At 42.3% G+C, this 21,058-nt stretch overlaps 1 protein-coding gene across 2 annotated transcripts in view; it reads right to left on the bottom strand.

Moving 5' to 3' along the window:
* PSEN1 (presenilin 1) overlaps positions 1–21,058 on the bottom strand; it is an 87,442-nt gene that overhangs the window by 53,873 nt on the left and 12,511 nt on the right. The window contains exons 2-3 of one of the 2 annotated variants that reach the window (XM_005666340.4): positions 20,964–21,045; positions 20,743–20,870 (exon numbers count right to left, since the gene is read on the bottom strand). In XM_005666340.4, coding sequence (XP_005666397.1) covers positions 20,743–20,817 — 75 coding nt within the window. In that variant the 5' untranslated portion in view covers positions 20,818–20,870; positions 20,964–21,045. 2 annotated transcript variants of the gene reach the window in all.

Below are 21,058 nucleotides of genomic sequence, written 5' to 3'. Positions count from 1 at the left end.
TCAAACTTCAAAACTTCTATGAATCAAAGAAACAATCAACAGAGTAGGGAGTGGGATGGATGGGGTGCTTGGGGTTAATAGATGCAGGCTATTGCCTTTGGAATGGATTAGCAATGAGATCCTGCTGTGTAGCAATAGGAACTACATCTGGTCACTTATGATGGCGCATGACAATGTGAGAAGAAAGAATGTATACATGTACATGTAACTGGGTCACCATGCTGTACAGTGGAAAATTGACAAAACACTGTAAAGCAGCTATAAGGGAAAAAAATGAAAATCAATATAAAAAAATAAATAAATAAAAAGAAAAAAAGAGGAGTTCCCGTTGTGGCTCAGTGTTTAACGAATCCGATTAGGTACCATGAGGTTGCGGGTTCGATCCCTGGCCTTGCTCAGTGGGTTAAGGATCCAGCATTGCCATGAGCTGTGGTGTAGGTCTCAGATGCGTCTCAGATCCCGCGTTGCTGTGGCTCTGGCGTAGGCCGGCAGCTACAGCTCCGATTGGACCCCTAGCCTGGGAACCTCCATGTGCCACGGGAGCAGCCCTAGAAAAGGCAAAAAGAGAAAAAAAAAAAGAAAAAAGAAAGAAAAAAGAAACACTTAAGAGTAAAAAGGCAACCACAGAATGGAAGAAAATATTTGCAAATTATATATCTGGTAAGGGGTTAATATCCAGGATATAGAAAGAACTTCTATAACTTAAGAACAAAGAAACAATCTGATTTTAAAATGGCAAAACACTTGAACATACATTTCTCCAAAGAATACATAAAACAGCCAAATAAGAATAAAAAAAGATGTTCAATACCACTAATCATAAGAGAAATTCAAATTGAAACTAAAATGAGATATCATCTTACATCTATTAGGATGACTACCTAAAAAAAACAGAAAATAACAAGTGTTAGCGAGGGTGCAGAGAAAATGGAACCTTTGTGCATTGCTGGAGGGAATGTAAAATGGTGCAGCCACTATAGGGAATAGTATGCAGGTTTCTCAAAAAATAAAAAATAGAACTGTCATATGATTCAGCAACCACACTTCCAAGTATACAGCCCAAAGAATCAGAACACCCATGACCACTGCAGAAGAAACTCAAATGTCAATACACGGATAAAGGAAATGTGGTATACATGTACGTGGAATATTACTCAGCCTTAAAAGAGAAGGAAATCTTGTCACGTGCTAAAACATGAACAAACTGGAGTTCCCGTTGTGGCACAGTGGTTAACGAATCCGACTAGGAACCATGAGATTGCAGATTCGATCCCTGTCCTTAATCAGTGGGTTAAGGATCAGGTGTTGCCGTGAACCATAGTGTAGTCTGCAGATATGGCTCGGATCCCACGTTGCTGTGGCTATGGTGTGGGCCAGAGGCTACAGCTCCGATTCGACCCCTAGCCTGGGAACCTCCATATGCTGCGGGAGCAGCCCTAGAAAAGGCAAAAAAGACAATAAATGAATGAATGAATGAATAAATAAATAAATAAAACATGAACAAATCTTGAAGACATACTATGAGATAAGCAAGTCACAAAAAGACAAATACTATATGATTCCACTTATATGAAGTATCTAAAGTAGTCCAGCTCAAAAAAAACCAAAACATAACTGGTTGCTAAAGGCTGTCTGTACAGGGAAATGGGGAGCTGTTGTTGAAAAGGTGTAGAGTATCAGTTTTGCAAGTTGAAAAGAAATCTACTGCACCACAGTGTGAATACAGTAAACCTCACTGAACTGTACACTTAAAAATGGTTGAGATGGGGAGCACCTGCTGTGGTGCAGTGAGTTAAGGATCCAGCATTGTCTCTGGTGGCACAGGTTCAATTCCCAGCCTGAGAACTTCCATCCGCTGTGGGTGCAGCCATTAAAAAAAAAAAAAAAAAAAAAAAAAAAAAAATTGGGGGAGTTCCCATTGCGGCACAACAGAAATGAATCTGATTAGTATCCATGAGGGTGAAGGTTCGTTCTCTGGCCTCACTCAGTAGGTCAGATATCCGGCATTGCTATGAGCTGTGGTGTAGGTCAGAGACTCAGCTTGGATCCTGAGTTGCTGTGGTTGCAGCATAGGCCGGCAGCTGTAGTTCTAATTTTACCCTTAGCCTGGGAACTTCCAAATGTTGTGTGTTTGGCCCTAAGAAGGAAAAAAAAAAATTGGCTAAGATGGTAAATTTTAAATTTTATGTTGTTATTTAATACAATTAAAAAAATTTTTAAAGACCTAAATAAATGTAGAGATATAGTGCATGTTCATGAATTCGAAGACTCAATATTAGTAAGGTGTCGATTCTACCAAGCCCCTCAACTGATCTGTAGATTCAATGCAATCTCAATCAGCTGTTTTTTAGAAATATTTATTAAATTGATATGGAAATAAAAGATCTAGGATATCCAAAACAACCTTGGAAGCTGGAGAATTAATGCTGTAAGACTTTGTTTGTTTGTGTTTTAGGGTTCCACTTGCAGCCTATGGAGGTTCCCAGGCTAGGGGCTGAATCAGAGCTGTAGCCACCAGCCTACACCACAGCCACAGCAACGCGGGATCCAAGCTGTGTCTGCAACCTACACCACAGCTCACAGCAATGCCGGATCTCCGACCCATTGAGTGAGGCCAAGGATCCAACCCTCATCCTCATGGATACTAGTCAGGTTTGTTCCCTTGTCTCCACAATAGGAACTCTTGCAAGACTTCTTATATAGTCACAGTTATCAAAAAAACATAGTATTGGCACAAATAGAACAGAGAGCCGAGAAACAGCCTGACACAAATGGACAAGTGATTTTTGCCAAAGGTGCAAAGGCAATTCAATGGCAAAAGGATAGTCTTTTTCAACAAATGGTGCTGAAACAACTGGACATCCAAATGGAGAAAAATGAACTTTGATCCATACTTCATACCACATACAAAAAATTACACTCATTATGCAGACCTAAACATAAAACCTAAAACTATAAAGCTTCCAGAAGTAGTATGTAGGAAACAACTTTTGAGAATGAGTTAAGCAAGTATTTATTAGATATGACCTCAAAAAGAAAAGAGATCCAGAAAAAGAAAAATAGATAAAAGGGATTTCATCAATATTTAAATTGATCTATTTCTGCTCTTCAAAAGACACTGTGAAGGAGTTCCTGCTGTAGAGCAATCACACTGGTGGTATCTTGGGGGCACTGGGACACAGGTTCGATCCCTAGCCCAGGAGCTGCAATTCACATCTAACCCCTGGCCTGGGAACTCCATATACCGGCAGAGAAAATCATACATATATGTCAAAGGACTTGTATCCAGAATAAAGAATTTGCAAAACTCAATAAGAAAGCAAACAACTCAATTTAAAAACTGAGCAAGAGATTTGAACAGATACTCCACCAAAGATTTGAACATGACAAGCACACACACAGAGATATTTAACATCATTATTCAGAGAAATGCAAATTAAAACCACAATGATATCAGTACCCACCCACTAGGATGACTAAAAAACTGAAAAGACTGTAACAAGGGCTGATAAGAACATGGAAGAACTGGAACTTTCATAAGACTGCTGGTGCAAAATTACACAACCAATTTGGAAAACTGTTTGATAATATCTTAAGAAGTTAAATATATACCTACCACACTGGATCATATTCTACCTTTAGGTATGTACTCAAAATAAATGAAAGCATTATGTCCATTCAAAGATTTATGGGAGTTCCCGTCGTGGCGCAGTGGTTAACGAATCCGACTAGGAACCATGAGCTTGCGGGTTCTGTCCCTGCCCTTGCTCAGTGGGTTAAGGATCTGGCGTTGCCGTGAGCTGTGGTGTAGGTTGCAGACTCAGCTCGGATCCCGCGTTGCTGTGGCTCTGGCGTAGGCCGGTGGCTACAGCTCCGATTCGACCCCTAGCCTGGGAACCTCCATATGCCGCGGGAGAGGCCCGAGAAACAGCAAAAAGACAAAAAAAAAAAAAAAGATTTATATATGAATGTTCTATTATGTTATTTATATAACCCAAACCCAGAAACAATGCAAATATCCATCAACAAGTGAATGGTAAAAAAAAAAAAAAAAAACAATGGGATATATTCATATAATGGAATAAAACACAGCAAAAACAAGGAACTACTGACACATGCTGTAATGATAATGAATCTTGAAATAATTATGCTGAATGAAAGAAGCCTTACAAAAGAGTATGTACTGTAAGACTTTATTTATATAAAATTTTAGGAAATGAAAACTAGAATACAATGACACAAATCTGATCAGTGATTGCCTAGGGACAGAGAGCTGATGCGGAGGAGCAGGAGAGAGAGAGTACAAGGGAACATGAGGAAACTTTTAGGGGTGATGGTTATATTCATTATTCTGACTATTCAGCTCACTGTAAGACAATTATAACTTAATAAAGCTATTTTATAAAAAGCGTTTTTCTCAAAGAGGTGTGTAGGTCCTTTAAAAACTGTCACATTAGGAAGGTGATAAAAACTGTCACATTACGAAGGTGACACTAGAACTACTGAGGGATTCCAAAATGAAAAAATTTTGGCTAAATATTAGAATGATGACTTCAGATTGATTTATTTATTTATATTCCCCCCCCCTTTTTTTTGCCTTTTTGCCTTTTCTAGGGCTGCTCCCTCAGCACATGGAGGTTCCCAGGCTAGGGGTCTAATCAGAGCTGTAGCCGCCAGCCTACACCACAGCCACAGCAACGTGGGATCCGAGCCGCGTCTGCGACCTACACCACAGCTCACGGCAACGCCAGATCCTTAACCCACTGAGCAAGGTCAGGGATCAAACCTGCAACCTCATGGATCCTAGTCGGATTCATTAACCACCGAGCCACAACGGGAACTCCTATTTTGCTTTTATAAGGCCACACTCATAGCACATGGAAGTTTCCAGGCTTGGGTCAAATTGGAGCTGCAGTTGCAGGCCTATGCCACAGCCACAGCAACGTGGGATCCTTAACCCACTAAGTAAGGCCAGGGATTGAACCTGAATCCTCATGAATACAAGTCGAGTTTTTAACCCACTGAGCCACAACAGGAACTCCAGCATTATTTTTAAGACATTAAAAACAAACTTTTTATTATGGAGGAAGTTAAAACAAGTATTGTCAGAAGTGTAAAATGAAGGGAGTTCCTGTCGTGGCTCAGCGGTTAGTGAACCTGACTGGCATCCATGAGGATGCAGGTTTGATCCCTGGCCTCGCTCAGTGGGTTAAGGATCCAGCATTGCCATAAGCTGTGGTGTAGATCGAAGATGCGGCTTGGATCTGGCGTTGGTGTGGCTGTGGTGTAGGCTGGCGGCTACAGCTCCAATTGGACCCCTAGCCTGGGAACCTCCATATGCCTTGGGTGCGGCCCTAAAAAGACAGAAAGACCAAAAAAAAAAAAAAAAAAAAAAGCGTAAAATAAAGACACATGCATACTTTACCAGCTTCCATTATTGCCATCTCATAGCTAATCTTATTCCATTTGTTTTCCACCCACTTTGTCCCTGGTATTTTTGTGTGTGTCTTTTTTGTGTCTTTTCTAGGGCCTCACACTCGGCACATGGAGGTTTCCAGGCTAGGGGTCTAATCGGAACTACAGCTGCTGGCCTACACCAGAGCCACAGCAACGCCAGATCTGAGCCATGTCTGCGAACTACACCAGAGCACACAGCAACACCAGATCCCTAACCCACTGAGCAAGGCCAGGGATCAAACCTGCAACCTCCCTCATGGTTCCTAGTCGGATTCATTAACCACTGAGCCATGATGGGAACTCCCCCCTGGGTATTATTTTGAGGCAAGCTCAGACATATCATTTCCTTCATAAATATTTTAGTATATATTTCTAAAAGATAAGAACATAAAGGCCTCTCTGTATGTGTGGCTTGGTAGCTCATTTCTTTCCTTTTTTCTTTTTACAGATGCACCTGCGCCATGTGGAAGTTCCTGGGCCAGGGGTCGAATCACAGCGGCAGCCAAGGCCTACACCATAACCATGGTAAAGCCAGATCTGAGCCACATCTTCAACCTAAACCACAGCTTTTGGCAACACCGGATCCTTAACCCACTGAGTGTGGCCAGGCACTGTATGTGCGTCCTCTATTATTATAGAAATAATACTGGGTCCTTACCCCAGAGTCACAACAGGAACTGCTCATTTCTTTCTTAATTAGAAAACACACACACACATACACCCTTTTTTTTAAGTGGCTGTGCTGGTGACATGAGGAAGTTTGAGGGCCAGGGTTCAAACCCATGCCACAGCTGTGACCCAAGGCATAGCAGTGGACAACGTCAGGTCTTTATCCCACTGAGCCACCAGGGACCCCCTAAACCTTATTTCTAAGAGCTATTTTAAGTTCATTTCAAAACTGAGCAGAAAGTACAGAGTTCCCATATATCTCTTCCCCTGTACAGCCTTCCCACTGTCAACATCCTACACCAGAGTTGCACTTTTTTTTTTTTTTGTCTTTTTAGGGCCACACCTGCAGCATATGGAAGTTCCCAGGCCAGAGGTCAAATCAGAGCTGTAGCTGCCACCCTACACCACAGCCACAGCAATACCAGATCTGAGCCTCGTCAACAACCTATACCACAGCTCATGGCAACAATGGATCCTTAACTCAACTAAGCAAGGCCAGGGATCAAACCTGCATCCTCATGGGTACTGGTCAGATTCCACTGTGCCACAACAGGAACTCCTTTAAAATCAATGAATCTACATTGATGTTTCATTATCATAACTTAGGGTTCACTCTTGTATTATACACTCTATGGAGTTTGGAAATTTTATAATAAATACATTCACCAGGAGTTCCCGTCGTGGCGCAGTGGTTAACGAATCCGACAAGGAACCATGAGGTTGCGGGTTCGGTCCCTGCCCTCGCTCAGTGGGTTAACGATCCGGCGTTGCCGTGAGCTGTGGTGTAGGTTGCAGACGCGGCTCGGATCCCGCGTTGCTGTGGCTCTGGCGTAGGCCGGTGGCTACAGGTCCAATTCAACCCCTAGCCTGGGAACCTCCATATGCCGCGGGAGCGGCCCAAGAAATAGCAACAGCAACAACAAAACAAAGACAAAAGACAAAAAAAAAAAAAAATACATTTACCATAATAACACAGAATAATTTCACTGTCCTAAAAACCCTCCATGCTCTGCCTATTTATCCCTCCCTTCCCCCTATACCCTGGCAACCAATGATCTTTTTACCCCTGCACAGTTTGGCCCTTAAAGGCTATTTTTAAGGTGCAGAAAAACCAGTGTTGTAGCCATTATAAATGATTGCATTTCAGTGGCAGAGGAAGGATTACTCATCCTACAAGTGTTGTAAGTTTCAGGGAGGGTGGGGTCCCATGGGAAGTGGTGAGTATGTGGGAAGTGAGTTTTATGAAGCCAGATTTCCCCAGAGCTCCTACACCAGTGGGTGGGAGGCTTCGTTTTAATTCTTTCTCTCTTCTCCTTACTTTAGAACATGATGCAAGTACAGGTCCAGCCACTGAAGGCATGTGGACCCTCAAGCAGGGAGAGTAGTTCCTCAAGCAGCAAAAGCTGTGGAGGCACTTTTAATAAAGCATAGTGCCTGCCTTACCTTTACACTTTTAATAAAGCATAGTTTTATTTCTGTAATGAAAAGAAATATTATAAACAAAGGTTTATAAACATTTATTAGAAATTTGTGAAAGTGTTGTCAACTTGTGTTTATAGCCTAAAAAGTAAATGTCCTCCCTCATCTCTGCTCCTCACTGAATATGGTGAGCAATCTCATGTCCTTAGACGTTTTTAAAGCCATGATCCTCAATTTGCTTTTATCACTTAAGGTGTGTAAGATACCTTTACAATACTTGTAAATATACCTCAACTTATTTTTATTTTTGCTATTTAGGGCTGCACCCACAGCATATGGAGGTTCCCAGGCTAGGAGTCTAATCAGAGCTACAGTTGCTGGCCTACACCACAGCCACAGCAACTCAGGATCCAAGCCACGTCTTCGACCTACATCTCAGCTGACCTACATCTCAGCTCACGACAACGCCGGATCTTTAACCCACTGAGGCCAGGGATCGAACCCGCAACCTCATGGTTCCCAGTCAGATTTGTTTCCGCTGCACCATGATGGGAACTCCCAATATACTTCAACTTAAACATTACAGTTGCAGCACAGTAATAATGACAAATATGCTATTAATTGCTAAGACGGAAATTCCTATTGTGGCTCAGTGGTAACAAACCTGACTAGTATCCATGAGGATGTGGGTTCAAGTCCTGGTTTGCTCAGTGAGTTAAAGATCCAGTGTTGCTGTGAGCTGTGATATAGGTAGCAGATGCAGCTCGGATATGGCATTGCTGTGCTTGTGGTGTATGTAAGTCAGCAGCTACAGCTCCAACTCAACCGCTAGCCTGGGAATTTCCATATGCCACAAGTGTGGCCCTAAAAAGCTAAGATGTGTTGACTATGTATGTGAGACACTCTGCTAAGCACTTCAGGTGAGTTATCTCATTTAGTCTTAATAAAACTCTGAGTTGATTAATACAATAAACTTCATTCAACAGATGAAGAAACTGAAGCTTAGAGAGATCATATTGTTTGCCAAAGATCCCAGATCTAAGAAGTTATAGAGCAAATTCTAATTCACACAGTTTAGTCAAAAGATCCTACTATTCACCATCACCTTATACTACTGACGGTAAAGAATCAAGTAAGACTGAGGTTACCTCAAACTCTGTTACAAATAATGTTTCAATAATTTTTTTTTTTTTTTTTTTGCTTTTTTATGGCCACACCTGTGGCATACAGAGGTTCCCAGGTTAGGGGTCAAATCAGGGACAAGGCTGCCAGCCTATGCCACAGCCACAGCCACACAGGATCTGAGCCTCATCTTTGACCTACACCACAGCTCATAGCAACGCCGGATCTGAGCCTCATCTTTGACCTACACCACAGCTCATAGCAACGCCGGATCCTTAACCCGCTGAGTGAGGCCAAGGATTGAACTCGCAACCTCCCGGTTCCTAGTCGGCTTCGTTTCCATTGCACCATGATGGGAACTCCATGTATTCTTTTTGACTTCATAAGAATTCTTTGCATATTAAGATATATCTGTCATTAGGCATTATAAGCCTTTGCCCAGTTTGGTTTTTGTTCATGGCAGTTTTTGCTATATTTAAGTTTATAATTTTGTATTGCTGAATATGGACTTAGGTGATTTTATAAAGAAAACAACCTATTCTTACAACATCCCAAATTTCAGTGTTTTTCAACATACACACACACACAGGTACACAGTTATGGTGAATGTTCACAAATTTTGCATCCTATTTTTTCATCAAATATTATTTAATGTATATATTCCCATGAAGTAAGACAACTTGCTGAAAAATTACACTGTATTCCATTATGTTGATATATTTATAGTCTGCATATTATTTAAGATGAATATTTATTTATAAGAAAAATATCAATCCTATGATTTTACAGATACTGTTTGGATTTCCACAATTAGAAAAGCGACTCTCTTAAGCCTGCACTATAGGGAAAACTGGAAGAGTAGCTTAACTGAAGAACTGGCAAGTTACGTGGAAAATATGAAAATATTTATTAATCATACGCAATATGTTTCCAACAGCATGTGGAATTCTATCCAGCACCTGCCAGGCTATTTGAGTCCCTGGAGTTTAGAGCTTTAAACATTACTCTATCATCAAGGAAGGTTGTCATTTCCCTGAACAGCTGATATAACTGGTTAGAGATAATATTTAACATTTATAGTGCTGTTGTGTTAGACTTGAATTTTTTAAACAAACTATTAAGAACTGTGCCAGAAGTTCCCGTCGTGGCGCAGTGGTTAACGAATCCGACTAGGAACCATGAGGTGGCGGGTTCGGTCCCTGCCCTTGCTCAGTGGGTTAACGATCCGGCGTTGCGGTGAGCTGTGGTGTAGGCTGCAGACGCGGCTCGGATCCCATGCTGCTGTGGCTCTGGCATAGGCCGGCAGCTACAGCTCCGATTCGACCCCTAGCCTGGGAACCTCCATATGCCGCGGGAGCAGCCCAAGAAATAGCAAAAAGACAAAAAAAAAAAAAAAAAAAACTGTGCCAAAGATTTCTGACTTTGCTCTCATGCAAAAATAAGCATGTTTCTCCAGAGGTCACCAAGATTTTCAAGTTCTTTTTCTCTTTATTTCATTTTGACATAATAGGAAAACAAATTATTACTATAAAAAGTAAAATAAAACTATTACTGAAAGGCTGATTGAGCCTGTGGACCTGATTCAAGGTAGATTTAGATCACTCCTGTCGTGTATTTTCTTTCCTGGCAACATCCCAAGTACTTAATCACCACTTTCAATACCTTACATGTTTGTATTGTTTAATTTTATAGGAATTCTCACACTTTAAAAAAGTGACCCACCATCATCTAGAAAATGAAGTTAGTTCTGCTAGTGCATGATTTGGTAATAACTTAATAAAAGTTCTCCGAATTTAATGTTTTTATTTTTTTGGCAGCTCCTTGGGCATGTGGAAGTTCCCCAGCCAGGAATCAAACCCTTACAACAGAAGTGACCCAGACCGCTGCAGTAACAATGCTGGATCCTTAATCTTTCTGAGGCACCAAGGAACTACTACACTTAATTCTTTCTTTTTTTTTTTTTTTTTTTTTTTTGTCTTTTTACGGCTGTACCCTTGGCATATGGAGATTCCCAGGCTAGGGATCAAATCAGAGCTACAGCCCCGGCCAGAGTCATAACCACAGCCACACAGGATCCGAGCCGAGTCTGCGACCTACACCACAGCACATGGCAACGTCAGATCCTTAACCCACTGAGCAAGGCCAGGGATCGAACCTGCAACCTCATGGTTCCTAGTCGGATTCATTTCCACTGCGCCACGATAGGAACTCCTGGGACACGCATTCTTGAGGGAAAAATAAATAAAATGGATTCTTTACTTGATTCTTGTGACATGCCAACTATTGTTTGACAGCTGTTCTACATAAAAACTGGAGCTCTGGAGTTCACTTGTGGTGCAGCGGGTTAGCGATCTGGTATTGTCACTGCAGTGTCTTGGGTCACTGCTGTGGTATACATTAGATTCCTGGCCCGGAAACTTCCATAAGCTGTGGGTGCAGGCCAAAGATTTTTTTTTAATTAAAAAAAAAAACCAAAAGCCAAAAAACAAAAAGCTGGAGCTTTGCCCCACATGCTGACAGCAGTGCAGATATGAGACAGCAAGAGCAGTGATGTGAATGGCTAAGGCGGAGGGAGTTGTCCAGAGAACAGCCCACAGGACCCTCTCACATGAAGGATGAAGACCTTAACCAATTCATAAGATTCGCTCCAAACTTTCATTTGCAAAAACAAAACTTAAAATTTTCTCTTGCTTTTTTTCTCCTAAAACCGTTTCTTTTGCTGGAGATCTGTACTGAACTGGTTTAGAGATAATAGGTAGCCAATAATCTCTAAACTGAACTGGTTTAGAGATAATAGGTAGCCAATAAACTCTAAAAAAGTTCTGCCTTTAGGGATTACAACTTTAGAGGTCAAGAAGCCAAAGAAAGTAAAAAATTCTAAAAAGTGAAAAGGTACAAACAATGTAACTCTCCTGATCTGTTATTGACAGGAATTAAGATGTTCTAAATAGGCTAGTTTTCTAGAAATGAATGCTTGCCTAAAGGGTAAGTTCAAAAACTCAATGCTTTTATTGAAAATTTTCTGTAATGCACTGTAAGCATTTCAGTCTTTTTAAATGGAGACTGACAAACATGCCTGAAATTGTCATCAGTTATATGGGCATAATATAAACTCCAATTACCAATACAGGTATTCAAATTCAAATCAGATTCCACACTCTCATACTTTGTTCGGGGTTCCTTTTATATCAGCTGTTGTCATTCCCCCCTACTGTTAGGCATCATGGAGTCTGTGAATGCTTCTCCCCTTTCCACAGATATTCCCTAGGCAGTCGGTGTCCTTTTGCGTCCTTTCTTCACATTCAAAAATTTTTCTCTTTAGGAGTTCCCATCGTGGCTCAGTTGTTAACGAATCTGACTAGGAACCATGAGGTTGCGGGTTCGATCCCTGGCCTTGCTCAGTGGGTTACGGATCCGAGGTTGCCGTGAGCTGTGGTGTAGGTTGCAGACGCGCTCGGACTCCACGCTGCTGTGGCGTAGGCCGGGGGGTACATCTCCGATTAGACCCTTAGCCTGGGAACCTCCATATGCCGAGGGAGCGGCCCCAGAAAAGGCAGAAAGACAAAAAAAAATTTTTTTTTCTCTTTGAAAAGAGCTTTCTTGGAGTTCCCACCATGGCGCAATGGGTTAAGAATCTAACTGTAGGAGTTCCCGTCGTGGCACAGTGGTTAACGAATCCGACTAGGAACCATAAGGTTGCGGGTTCAATCCCTGCCCTTCCTCAGTGGGTTAACGATCCAGCATTGCCGTGAGCTGTGGTGTAGGTCGCAGATGTGGCTCCGATCCCGCGTTGCTGTGGCTCTGGCGTAGGCTGACAGCTACAGCTCCGATTAGACCCCTAGCCTGGGAATCTCCATATGCCGTGGGAGCGGCCCAAGAAATGGCAAAAAAAGACAAAAAATTAAAAATAATAATAATAATAATAAAAGAATCTAACTGCAGTAGCTTGGGTAGCTGCAGAGATGCAGGCTGGGTCCCAGAGTGGTGCAGTGAGTTAAGGGATCTGGTGTTGCCGCAACTTGCAGCTCAGATTCAATTCCTGGCCTGGGAACTTCCATATACTTTGGGTGCAGCCATAAAAGAGAAAAAAGGAAAAGGAAAAAAAAAAAGCTTTCTATTTAAATTATGAGATAACTATATTATAGAACATGTGGGTAAAAATAAAAGGGAAAATTACACATCTTTTCCTTGTCTTTGTTTTCTGGTACTGAAGTCAAACAATAAATGGAACTTATAAACATTAGCTAAGCTGCACAGAAGTTTCCAGTACAGTCTACCTCAACCTGTCTTCATAAAATATAGAAAAGCTTTTTTCACATTCAGGTTGCTGAATATTTTTCTTAAACTAATTTTTACTGGAAAAAATACAAATAATTTTTATCTTCAAAAGGAAAGGATAATTCACCTACTTACTATGTGCCATAAGCAAATTAAAGCTACTGACTAGGAGAAAATATGTGAAAAGCATATTGCCAGCATGAGATTGCTATCTCTATTCCCCCCAAATTATTTTAGACACAATCGTAAGAAAAAGACAACCCATAGAAAAATGGGCAAAGAAAATGAACAGGTAATTCACAAAACAGGGAATGCAAGTGGCCAAAAAGCATAAGAAAAAAAAAAACTCAACCTTATTAGAAATCAGGGAAATACAACTAAAATAACGCAAGATTAACATTTCAAACCCATCTGACTGACAAGTAATACCAAGAACTGGTAAGGATGTAACAGAATGAAACTGCCATAACTCTTGATATTTAACCACCGTGGAGAGCATACTGAAAATTTCTAGTACAGTTTAAGATCCATACACCCAATCGCAATTATCCTTGAGAAACCCACACATGTGCAGAAGGATTCATGAATTAGAATGTTATTGCTGGAGTTCTCGTCACGGCTCAGTGGTTAATGAACCTGGTTAGTATCCATGAGGATTCAGGTTCGATCCCTGACCTTGCTCAGTAGGTTAAGGATCCAGCGTTGCTGTGGCTGTGGTATAGGTGACAGACATGGCCCAGATCCCATGTTGCTGTGGCTGTGGCCAGCAGCTGTAGCTCCAATTTAACCCCTAGCCTGAGAACCTCCATATGCCACAGATGCGGCCCTAAAAAGACAAAAAGACCCCCCCCCCCAAAAAAAACAGGATGTCATTGCAACACTGTTGGCTACTGTGAAAAACTGTAAACTATCAAATATTTATATACAGATCCTTCTAATATAGTCACAAAATAAAATTAACGAACTGGTACTACATGCACCTATATATAAATTACAAAAACAGGAGTTCCCATCTTGGTTCAGTGGTTAACGAACCCAAACAGTATTCACGAGGATGTGGGTTCAATCCCTGGACTTGCTCACAGGGTTAAGGATCCTGCATTGCTGTGACAGTAGTGTAGGCCAGCAGCTGTAGCTTCGATTTAACCCCTAGCCTGGGAACCTCCATAAGCCACAGGAGCAGCCCTAAAAATACCCCCCCCAAATTACAAAAAAGGTCTCTTCTGCAACAAGTACCTATTAATATATAAATTTCAAAAACACAGAATTTTTTTCTATACACACACACTTTATAGAAAGTTTTAAAACATGCAAAGTAATATATAATATTTAATACTGTTTATATTCATAAGTATTTGTAGTAAGCACGATAACCACCAAATTCAGCATTGTAACTACTATTCCAAGAAAAGGAGGGGAGGAGTTCTTGGGTGGCCTAGAGGTTAAGGATTTGGCATTGTCACTATTGTGGCTCAGGTTCCATTCCCGACCCAGGAACTTCAGCATACCATGGGTTCAACCTAAAAAAAATGTTTTTTAAAGGGAATATCAGAGAGTTGCTTCAATTTCTCTTTGTATCTTTCTGTTTTTTTTTTTTTTTCTTTGTTTTGGGTTTTGTTTTGTTTTGTTTTTTTCTTTTTAGGGCTGTGTTTGCAGCATATGGAAGTTCCCAGGCTAGGGGTCAAATCTGAGCTGCAACTGCTGGCCTACACCACAGCCAAGCCAGATCCAAGCCATGTCTGCAACCTAAGCTTAAGCTTGTAGCAACAGCAGATCTTTAACCCACTCAGTGAGGCCAAGAATCGAACCTGCATCCTCACAGAGACTAGTAGGATTCTTAACTCCCTTAGCTACAACAGGAGCTCGAGGTGCTTCCATTTTATCTGTAATTTCTTTTTGTTATGTAACTAGTCTAACTTTCCAAATTAAATGCGCAATTTTGTCGTTTGGTTAGTGTACAATTAGTATATAACAGGAACAGAAAAGGCTTAGCGAAAATAATCTTTAAAAATAAAGTATACAGAGCAAATAATACAAGATGCTAAAGTGGTAGCATCATTATGGGTGCTCATTATTACTATTTTGCCATACTTTTCTGTGTGTGCTTAAAATATTACATAATGAGAACCTGAGAAATATTTGGGTTTTTAAAAAACCCACTATTTTTCAGCTCTCTGATTAACTTCATCAAATTTCAAATCCTTTCCGTGTGAATGAGATTCTCTACAGCAGCCTACAAAAGGAAACCTATTTTTTGGGCTATGGCTGCTCATCACTCTATCTGCTAAGGGCTAAAGAATAAAGCCAAGGTCAACATTTGACTTTTGGAAAGAGAAAAATGCTTTAAATATTATCTCCTACTTGAACACTAACAATATACCATGTAACAATACCTGAAGTCACACAAGAAATTCACCTAACTGAATAAGACTTGGTTAATCAGATTCAAAATTGATTTCAACTTCATTATACTTTCTTATAATCAGCTTGATCCTATTTTCTCATGACTGTCCTAGTGTTTCTGTTTTTTCCTTTTTCTGGCTGCACCTGCAGCATATGGAAATTTCCTGGCTTGGGGTCAAATCGGAGCTTCATTTGAGGCCTACAACACAGCCATAGCAACACTGGATCCAAGCTGCATCTGTAACCTACAAGGCAATTACAGCAATGCCAGACCCTTAACCCATGGATTCGAACCCACATCCTCACAGAGACAACATCGAGTTCTTAACCTGCTGAGCCACAATGGGAATTCCACATCTATCCTAGTTTTTTTTTTTTTTTTTTTTTTTTTTTTTTTTTTTGTCCTTTTGCCATTTCTAGGGCCGCTCCTGCGGCATATGGAGGTTCCCAGACTAGGGGTCTAATTGGAGCTGTAGCCACTGGCCTACACCAGAGCCACAGCAACTTGGGATCCGAGCCGCGTCTGCAACCTACACCACAGCTCACGGCAACGCCGGATCCCCAACCCACTGAGCAAGGGCAGGGACCGAACCCGCAACCTCATGGTTCCTAGTCGGATTCGTTAACCACTGCGCCACGATGGGAACGCCCCTATCGTAGTTTTAAAACTAAAAAGTCTCTCTTGTGTTTCAGAAACCTCTCAGTCTCAGGCACAGCAAGACAGTTGGCCACCTTAACTTTTGGTCACGACAGAACTTCTGGAAGAAAATTTATTTAGCACATCATCTGATTTCATAGATGAAAAAAATTAGTTACTAAGAAATGAGCTTCATACATAGCTATCCATAGCTACTTTATGGATACTAGTTGGATTCATTACCACTGAGCCACAATGGGAACTCCTGGTGGGAGATGCTGAGTAAAGGAAAGGAACAGAGGATCCGCTTTTTCACGCTGACCTTTGAATAATCTGTAGGCAAACTGTTCACTCCCCTTCAAAAATATGTCAATGAATTTTTCCTTTTTGTAATATCTGACGTAAACCAGCATGTTAGTGTAGTCTAGAGACATAATCATACAAGCACTTCCACAGAGTAGGCATTCCAAGGAGAGGAAGACAGCAGGAAATCTGCTCATTCATGGTAAATGTCCCCCAAATGCCAGGCCCTAAAACTATATAATGTGGAGTTGCCATTGTGGCTCAGTGGTAACAAATCTGACTAGTATCCACGAGGACGTGGGTTTGATCCCTGGCCTCGCACAGTGAGTTAAGGATCTGGCGTTGCTATGAGTGAGCTGTGATGCAGTTCGCAGAAGCAGCTTAAGTTCCGAGTTGCTGTGGCTGTGGTGTAGGCTGGTAGCTATAGCTCCAATTCGGCCTGGGAACTTCCATATGCCACGGGTATGACCCTAAAAAGACAAAAAAAAAAACAAACAGAAAACAAAAAGCAAACCCGCTCCGTAACGTTTGTGACAGTACCTAGCACAGCATCCAACACGCTGAGGACACGCAACATGATGGTTTCCTCTCCCAAGGAGTGTGGAAAGATTCCGACTTCCCACACGTCTCCATTTCCTTTTTTTTTTTTTTGTCTTTTGTTGTTGCTATTTCTTGGGCCGCTCCCGCGGCATATGGAGGTTCCCAGGCTAGGGGTCTAATCGGAGCTGTAGCTGCCGGCCTATGCCAGAGCCACAGCAGCATGGGATCCGAGCCGCGTCTGCAGCCTACACCACAGCTCACCGCAACGCCGGATCGTTAACCCACTGAGCAAGCGCAGGGACCGAACCCGCCACCTCATGGTTCCTAGTCGGATTCGTTAACCACTGCGCCACGACGGGAACTCCTCCATTTCCTTTTGATTCCTCTAAACTAGTCCTGAGTAAATAAGGAAGAAGTGAGCCTGATAGGGATTTTTTTACGCCTGCAGAAGCTGGTCTTCGGGTATTTAACAACGCCGTTATCTAACAACAGAAATAAAAGAGCTGCTTGCAAGTAGTCTTCTATGGCCAATTCAATTTGAAGGGACCTACCCCTATTTTTCCACAACTAACCAGTGCATTTGCTTATACAATGGCTTCTTTATAGCTAAAAACCCACAGTGATGAGATTCTTTTCTTCTTTCTTTGGGGTTTTGTAGAGTACACTGGTGCAAAATGAATACACAGCCTTCATATTTTTCTTCCCCAGCACTTTTTCATACAGTATCTCCTTTCAATATTACCACATTTTTCTGGGGTAAGAGACAATTGGAAGAACAGAAAGAACACTGGAACAAGTTTGGAATTGGAAAGGATCTTAAGTCCCAGGTTTGCCATTTAATTTTCTATGTGGCCTGGGAAAGCATTTTAACTGTAAAATGGGAATAACACTTAACTCATGACAACTGAAAAATAAGAAAATGTATACTACATGAGAGCTTTGCAAGTTGCAGAAAGTATTTTTAAGGAAATAAACAAAAGGTAAACTGATATGACATATTAACCATAGCGAAGTCAAAATTAAAAAAACTTAATTAGGCCTGATTTTCTAGACAGTGGTGCCCTAAGAGATGTGAAAGGCTATCACTGAGAACCTGAGGTCTAAAACTTGCTAAAATTAAACCATGAACACATGTAATTACCACTAACAATCCTGTGTTAACTGCACCTCCTCTAGAGCACCCTTTTCTTCAATTTATCAGTCACTAAAGTATTTAAAAAAAAAAAAAAAAGAGTTCCCATTGTGGCTCAGAGGGTTAAGAACCTGACATAGCATCTGGGAGGATGCAGGTTAATTCCCTGGCCTTAGTCAGAGGGTTAAGGATCTGGCACTGCCACAAGCTGTGGCTTGGATTCTGAGTTGCTGTGGCTCTGGCGTAGGCTGGTGGCTACAGCTCCGGTTCAACCCCTAGCCTGGGAACTTCCATATGCCTGAGTGTGGGGGCCCTAAAAAAAAGAAGAAAAAAAGGGTGGAGAAAAATACCATGAAAGCGCCACAAAACTTGAGTATGTGGGATATAAACAATATCACACTGGGAGTTCCCGTTGTGGCTCAGTGTTAATAAATTCGACTAGGAACCATAAGGTTGCAGGTTTAATCCCTCGCCTTGCTCAGTGGGTTAAGGATCCAGCGTTGCCATGAGGTGTGGTGTAGGTCACAGACTCAGCTCGGATCCCAAGTTGCTGTGGCTGTGGTGTAGGTGGCTACAGCTCCAATTCGACCCCTAGCCTGAGAACCTCCATATGCCTTGGGAGCGGCCCTGGAAAAGACAAAAAGACCGAAAAAAAAAACCCACAACAATTTTACATGAAGGGTGGAGAGCTCACTGTTCTTGGAGAGAGGCAGGTAAACAAAGCACATTAAGGAGAGCGTATGCCAGAAATAATGGTAAGTGTTACAGCACAAGGAAAGCAGAGCAAGGGCAGAGGGAGTGCCCAGGGGCAGGGAAGGGAGGGGGAGCTGAGGAAGGCCAGGCCTCACTGATAAAGTGACTCAAGAGGTGACCCAAAGGGAAGCAAAGAGAGCCACCTGAGAGTGGGAGGAGCACCCAGGGTCCAGAGTCAGTAGTGAGGAAGCAGCTCGGGAGGGGAGGGCTAAGCGGCAGGAGAGGGCAGGGAGGTGAAGGTGAAAACCTCAGAGACTAGATTTATTCTGCGACGAGAAGTCTTCAGAGGGCTTATAGCAGATGAGTGACATGTAATTGCGTTTTTTTCAAAACTTTGTTAATTGTGGGATCTTTTGCTCAAAGGGATCCACGAAAGATCAATACACAAAACAGATTAAAATAGCAGCTGCTCTGGTTAAGGAAGGGGCACCCAGAGACCCAAGTCCGCCGTTCCCACTTTCCCTCTCCCTCCCCTGAAGTAACAGTTTGAAAATGAGTACAAAGTCTGCAGCGTGCCAACTTTTATAACCTGTATCCAAAGAATTTTATAATCCAGCCCAGCCTAACTTTTCAGAAGGCCATTCCCAGGGAATGGCAGAAAGGAGTAAGTCAAGCTGCCAACACAGCAGAGGAGCAAATGCGTTGCCAGAAAAACCAGCCTCTTATACCTTCCCTTATTTATTTTTTTATGGCATGTGGAAGTTCCAGGACGAGGGATCGAACTCACATCACAACAGTGACCCTGAGCCATAGCAGTGATAATGCAGGATCCTTAACCCACTGAGCCACCAAGAAACTCCTGTACTACCCCTAATTAACCACACACCAAGGCACAAGGTACAACAGCCCCACTTCCCCCACCCCTAGACCCTCAGGGGTTCTCTTTCAGGGCTTCCTTTGATCATTTTAGCTTGACTGCACTTGTTGAAAAATGTTCTAGCAATACAGTGTGATCTGCCTCTCCAGACACACACTCCCTGTCAATTTACATTGTAGGAAAATTCTCCCTCCACTGGTGTTATTTCCTCTATCAGTAATGACTTTCCCAGTTTGCTCTACTCTAATCCTACGCATCCATCAAAGTCTACTTTGTGATGCCTTCCTCCTCACATTTTGACCCTGAATTGGAATTCTAAATCTTTAGAGTGTAAAAGGAACTTCCAGACCACGCAGGACTCTAGTGCATTGCTCTTCCAGCCTCTGTACTGCTTTTAGTGACAGGCACACACTAGCACACAGGCAGTCCACCACGCTCTTTCAGATGTACAGTAACTGTGAGAAAATTCTTTTTACTGATCCTGAACCTGTTTCCTTTCACCATTGGGTCTATTCTCTGGTTCTAATAGAGGAAAGCCTAGCCCACCCTCCCCACCCCCACATAAGCCTGCATAGCTTATAGTTGCTTGTGTTCTTCCCCATTCTGGCTCCACCTCTAAAAATCCTACCTATTCCCCAGCCATCTCACGGGCCATCTGTGGACTCTGTCTTCAACCGGTAATGATTAGCTAGCAGAGTGGCAGACAGCTTGGGTATGTGTGCGCAGCCAGTGAAGAGTCTCTGTGGCCCATGCCGCGGATTACACCCCTTTCCTGATGTTCTCCTTTGGCCTCTCTTAGGACTTCTACACTCAGCGTTGCATTCGTCATTCTGCCAGTGAGCACTTACTGAGCACTGTCAAGAACCAGACTAGGCACTGAAAAACTAAGAGTAAGCAAAAGGTACTCAGCCCACAGAAGAGTGAGAGCAACAGAGGCAGAATCATAAATAGCTAGGAAAGCTGCAGAAAGCCGTCAATGGGGGAGGAGAGGTCTGAGCCAGGGAGGAACTGTATCAACACCCAAGACTCACAGCCTTGTGTCCCCTGCACCAAATGGTGCAATACTTTTCCTTTCTTACAGTTCGGCAAGTATGTAAATGTGGTAAAGGAGAGAGAGAGCCTGCTCAGCCCCCTGAGCCTCTCCTGAAGGTGAGGGAGGTGGTCACTGAATCCACAGTCTGAAAGGGCAGTTTACAGTACCTGGCTACGTACAGTATTGCTCAGGTGGTTGTCCTCGGACATCTGGGCATTCTGGAAGTAGGACAAGGGTGCAGGTAACTCTGTCATTGGAACAACCGTATAGAAATACTTTTTCACAGAAATCAGAGCCTCCTGGGGTTCTGAAAAGGGGAAAAAAAACCCAGTCTTTAGTGCATTACGATTATACTTTAATTTTGAAACATTTTCTTAAATTACTTTGAGAAAAAGCAAACCTTTCTTTCATGTGTTCTCCTCCAGGCCAAGCTTTCTAAGAACTTCACAGGTTGCTCTTACTTGCAGGCTCCCGGATTAGGTCTGAAATAGGATT

The sequence above is a fragment of the Sus scrofa genome, chromosome 7 (assembly GCF_054392235.1).
Source record: "Sus scrofa isolate SSC_HxYL_T2T_F1_AM1 chromosome 7, Sscrofa_HxYL_maternal_Yorkshire_Landrace_v2.0, whole genome shotgun sequence".
Classification (NCBI taxonomy): Eukaryota; Metazoa; Chordata; class Mammalia; order Artiodactyla; family Suidae; genus Sus; species Sus scrofa.
This window is presented reverse-complemented; position numbering and strand designations above follow the sequence as displayed.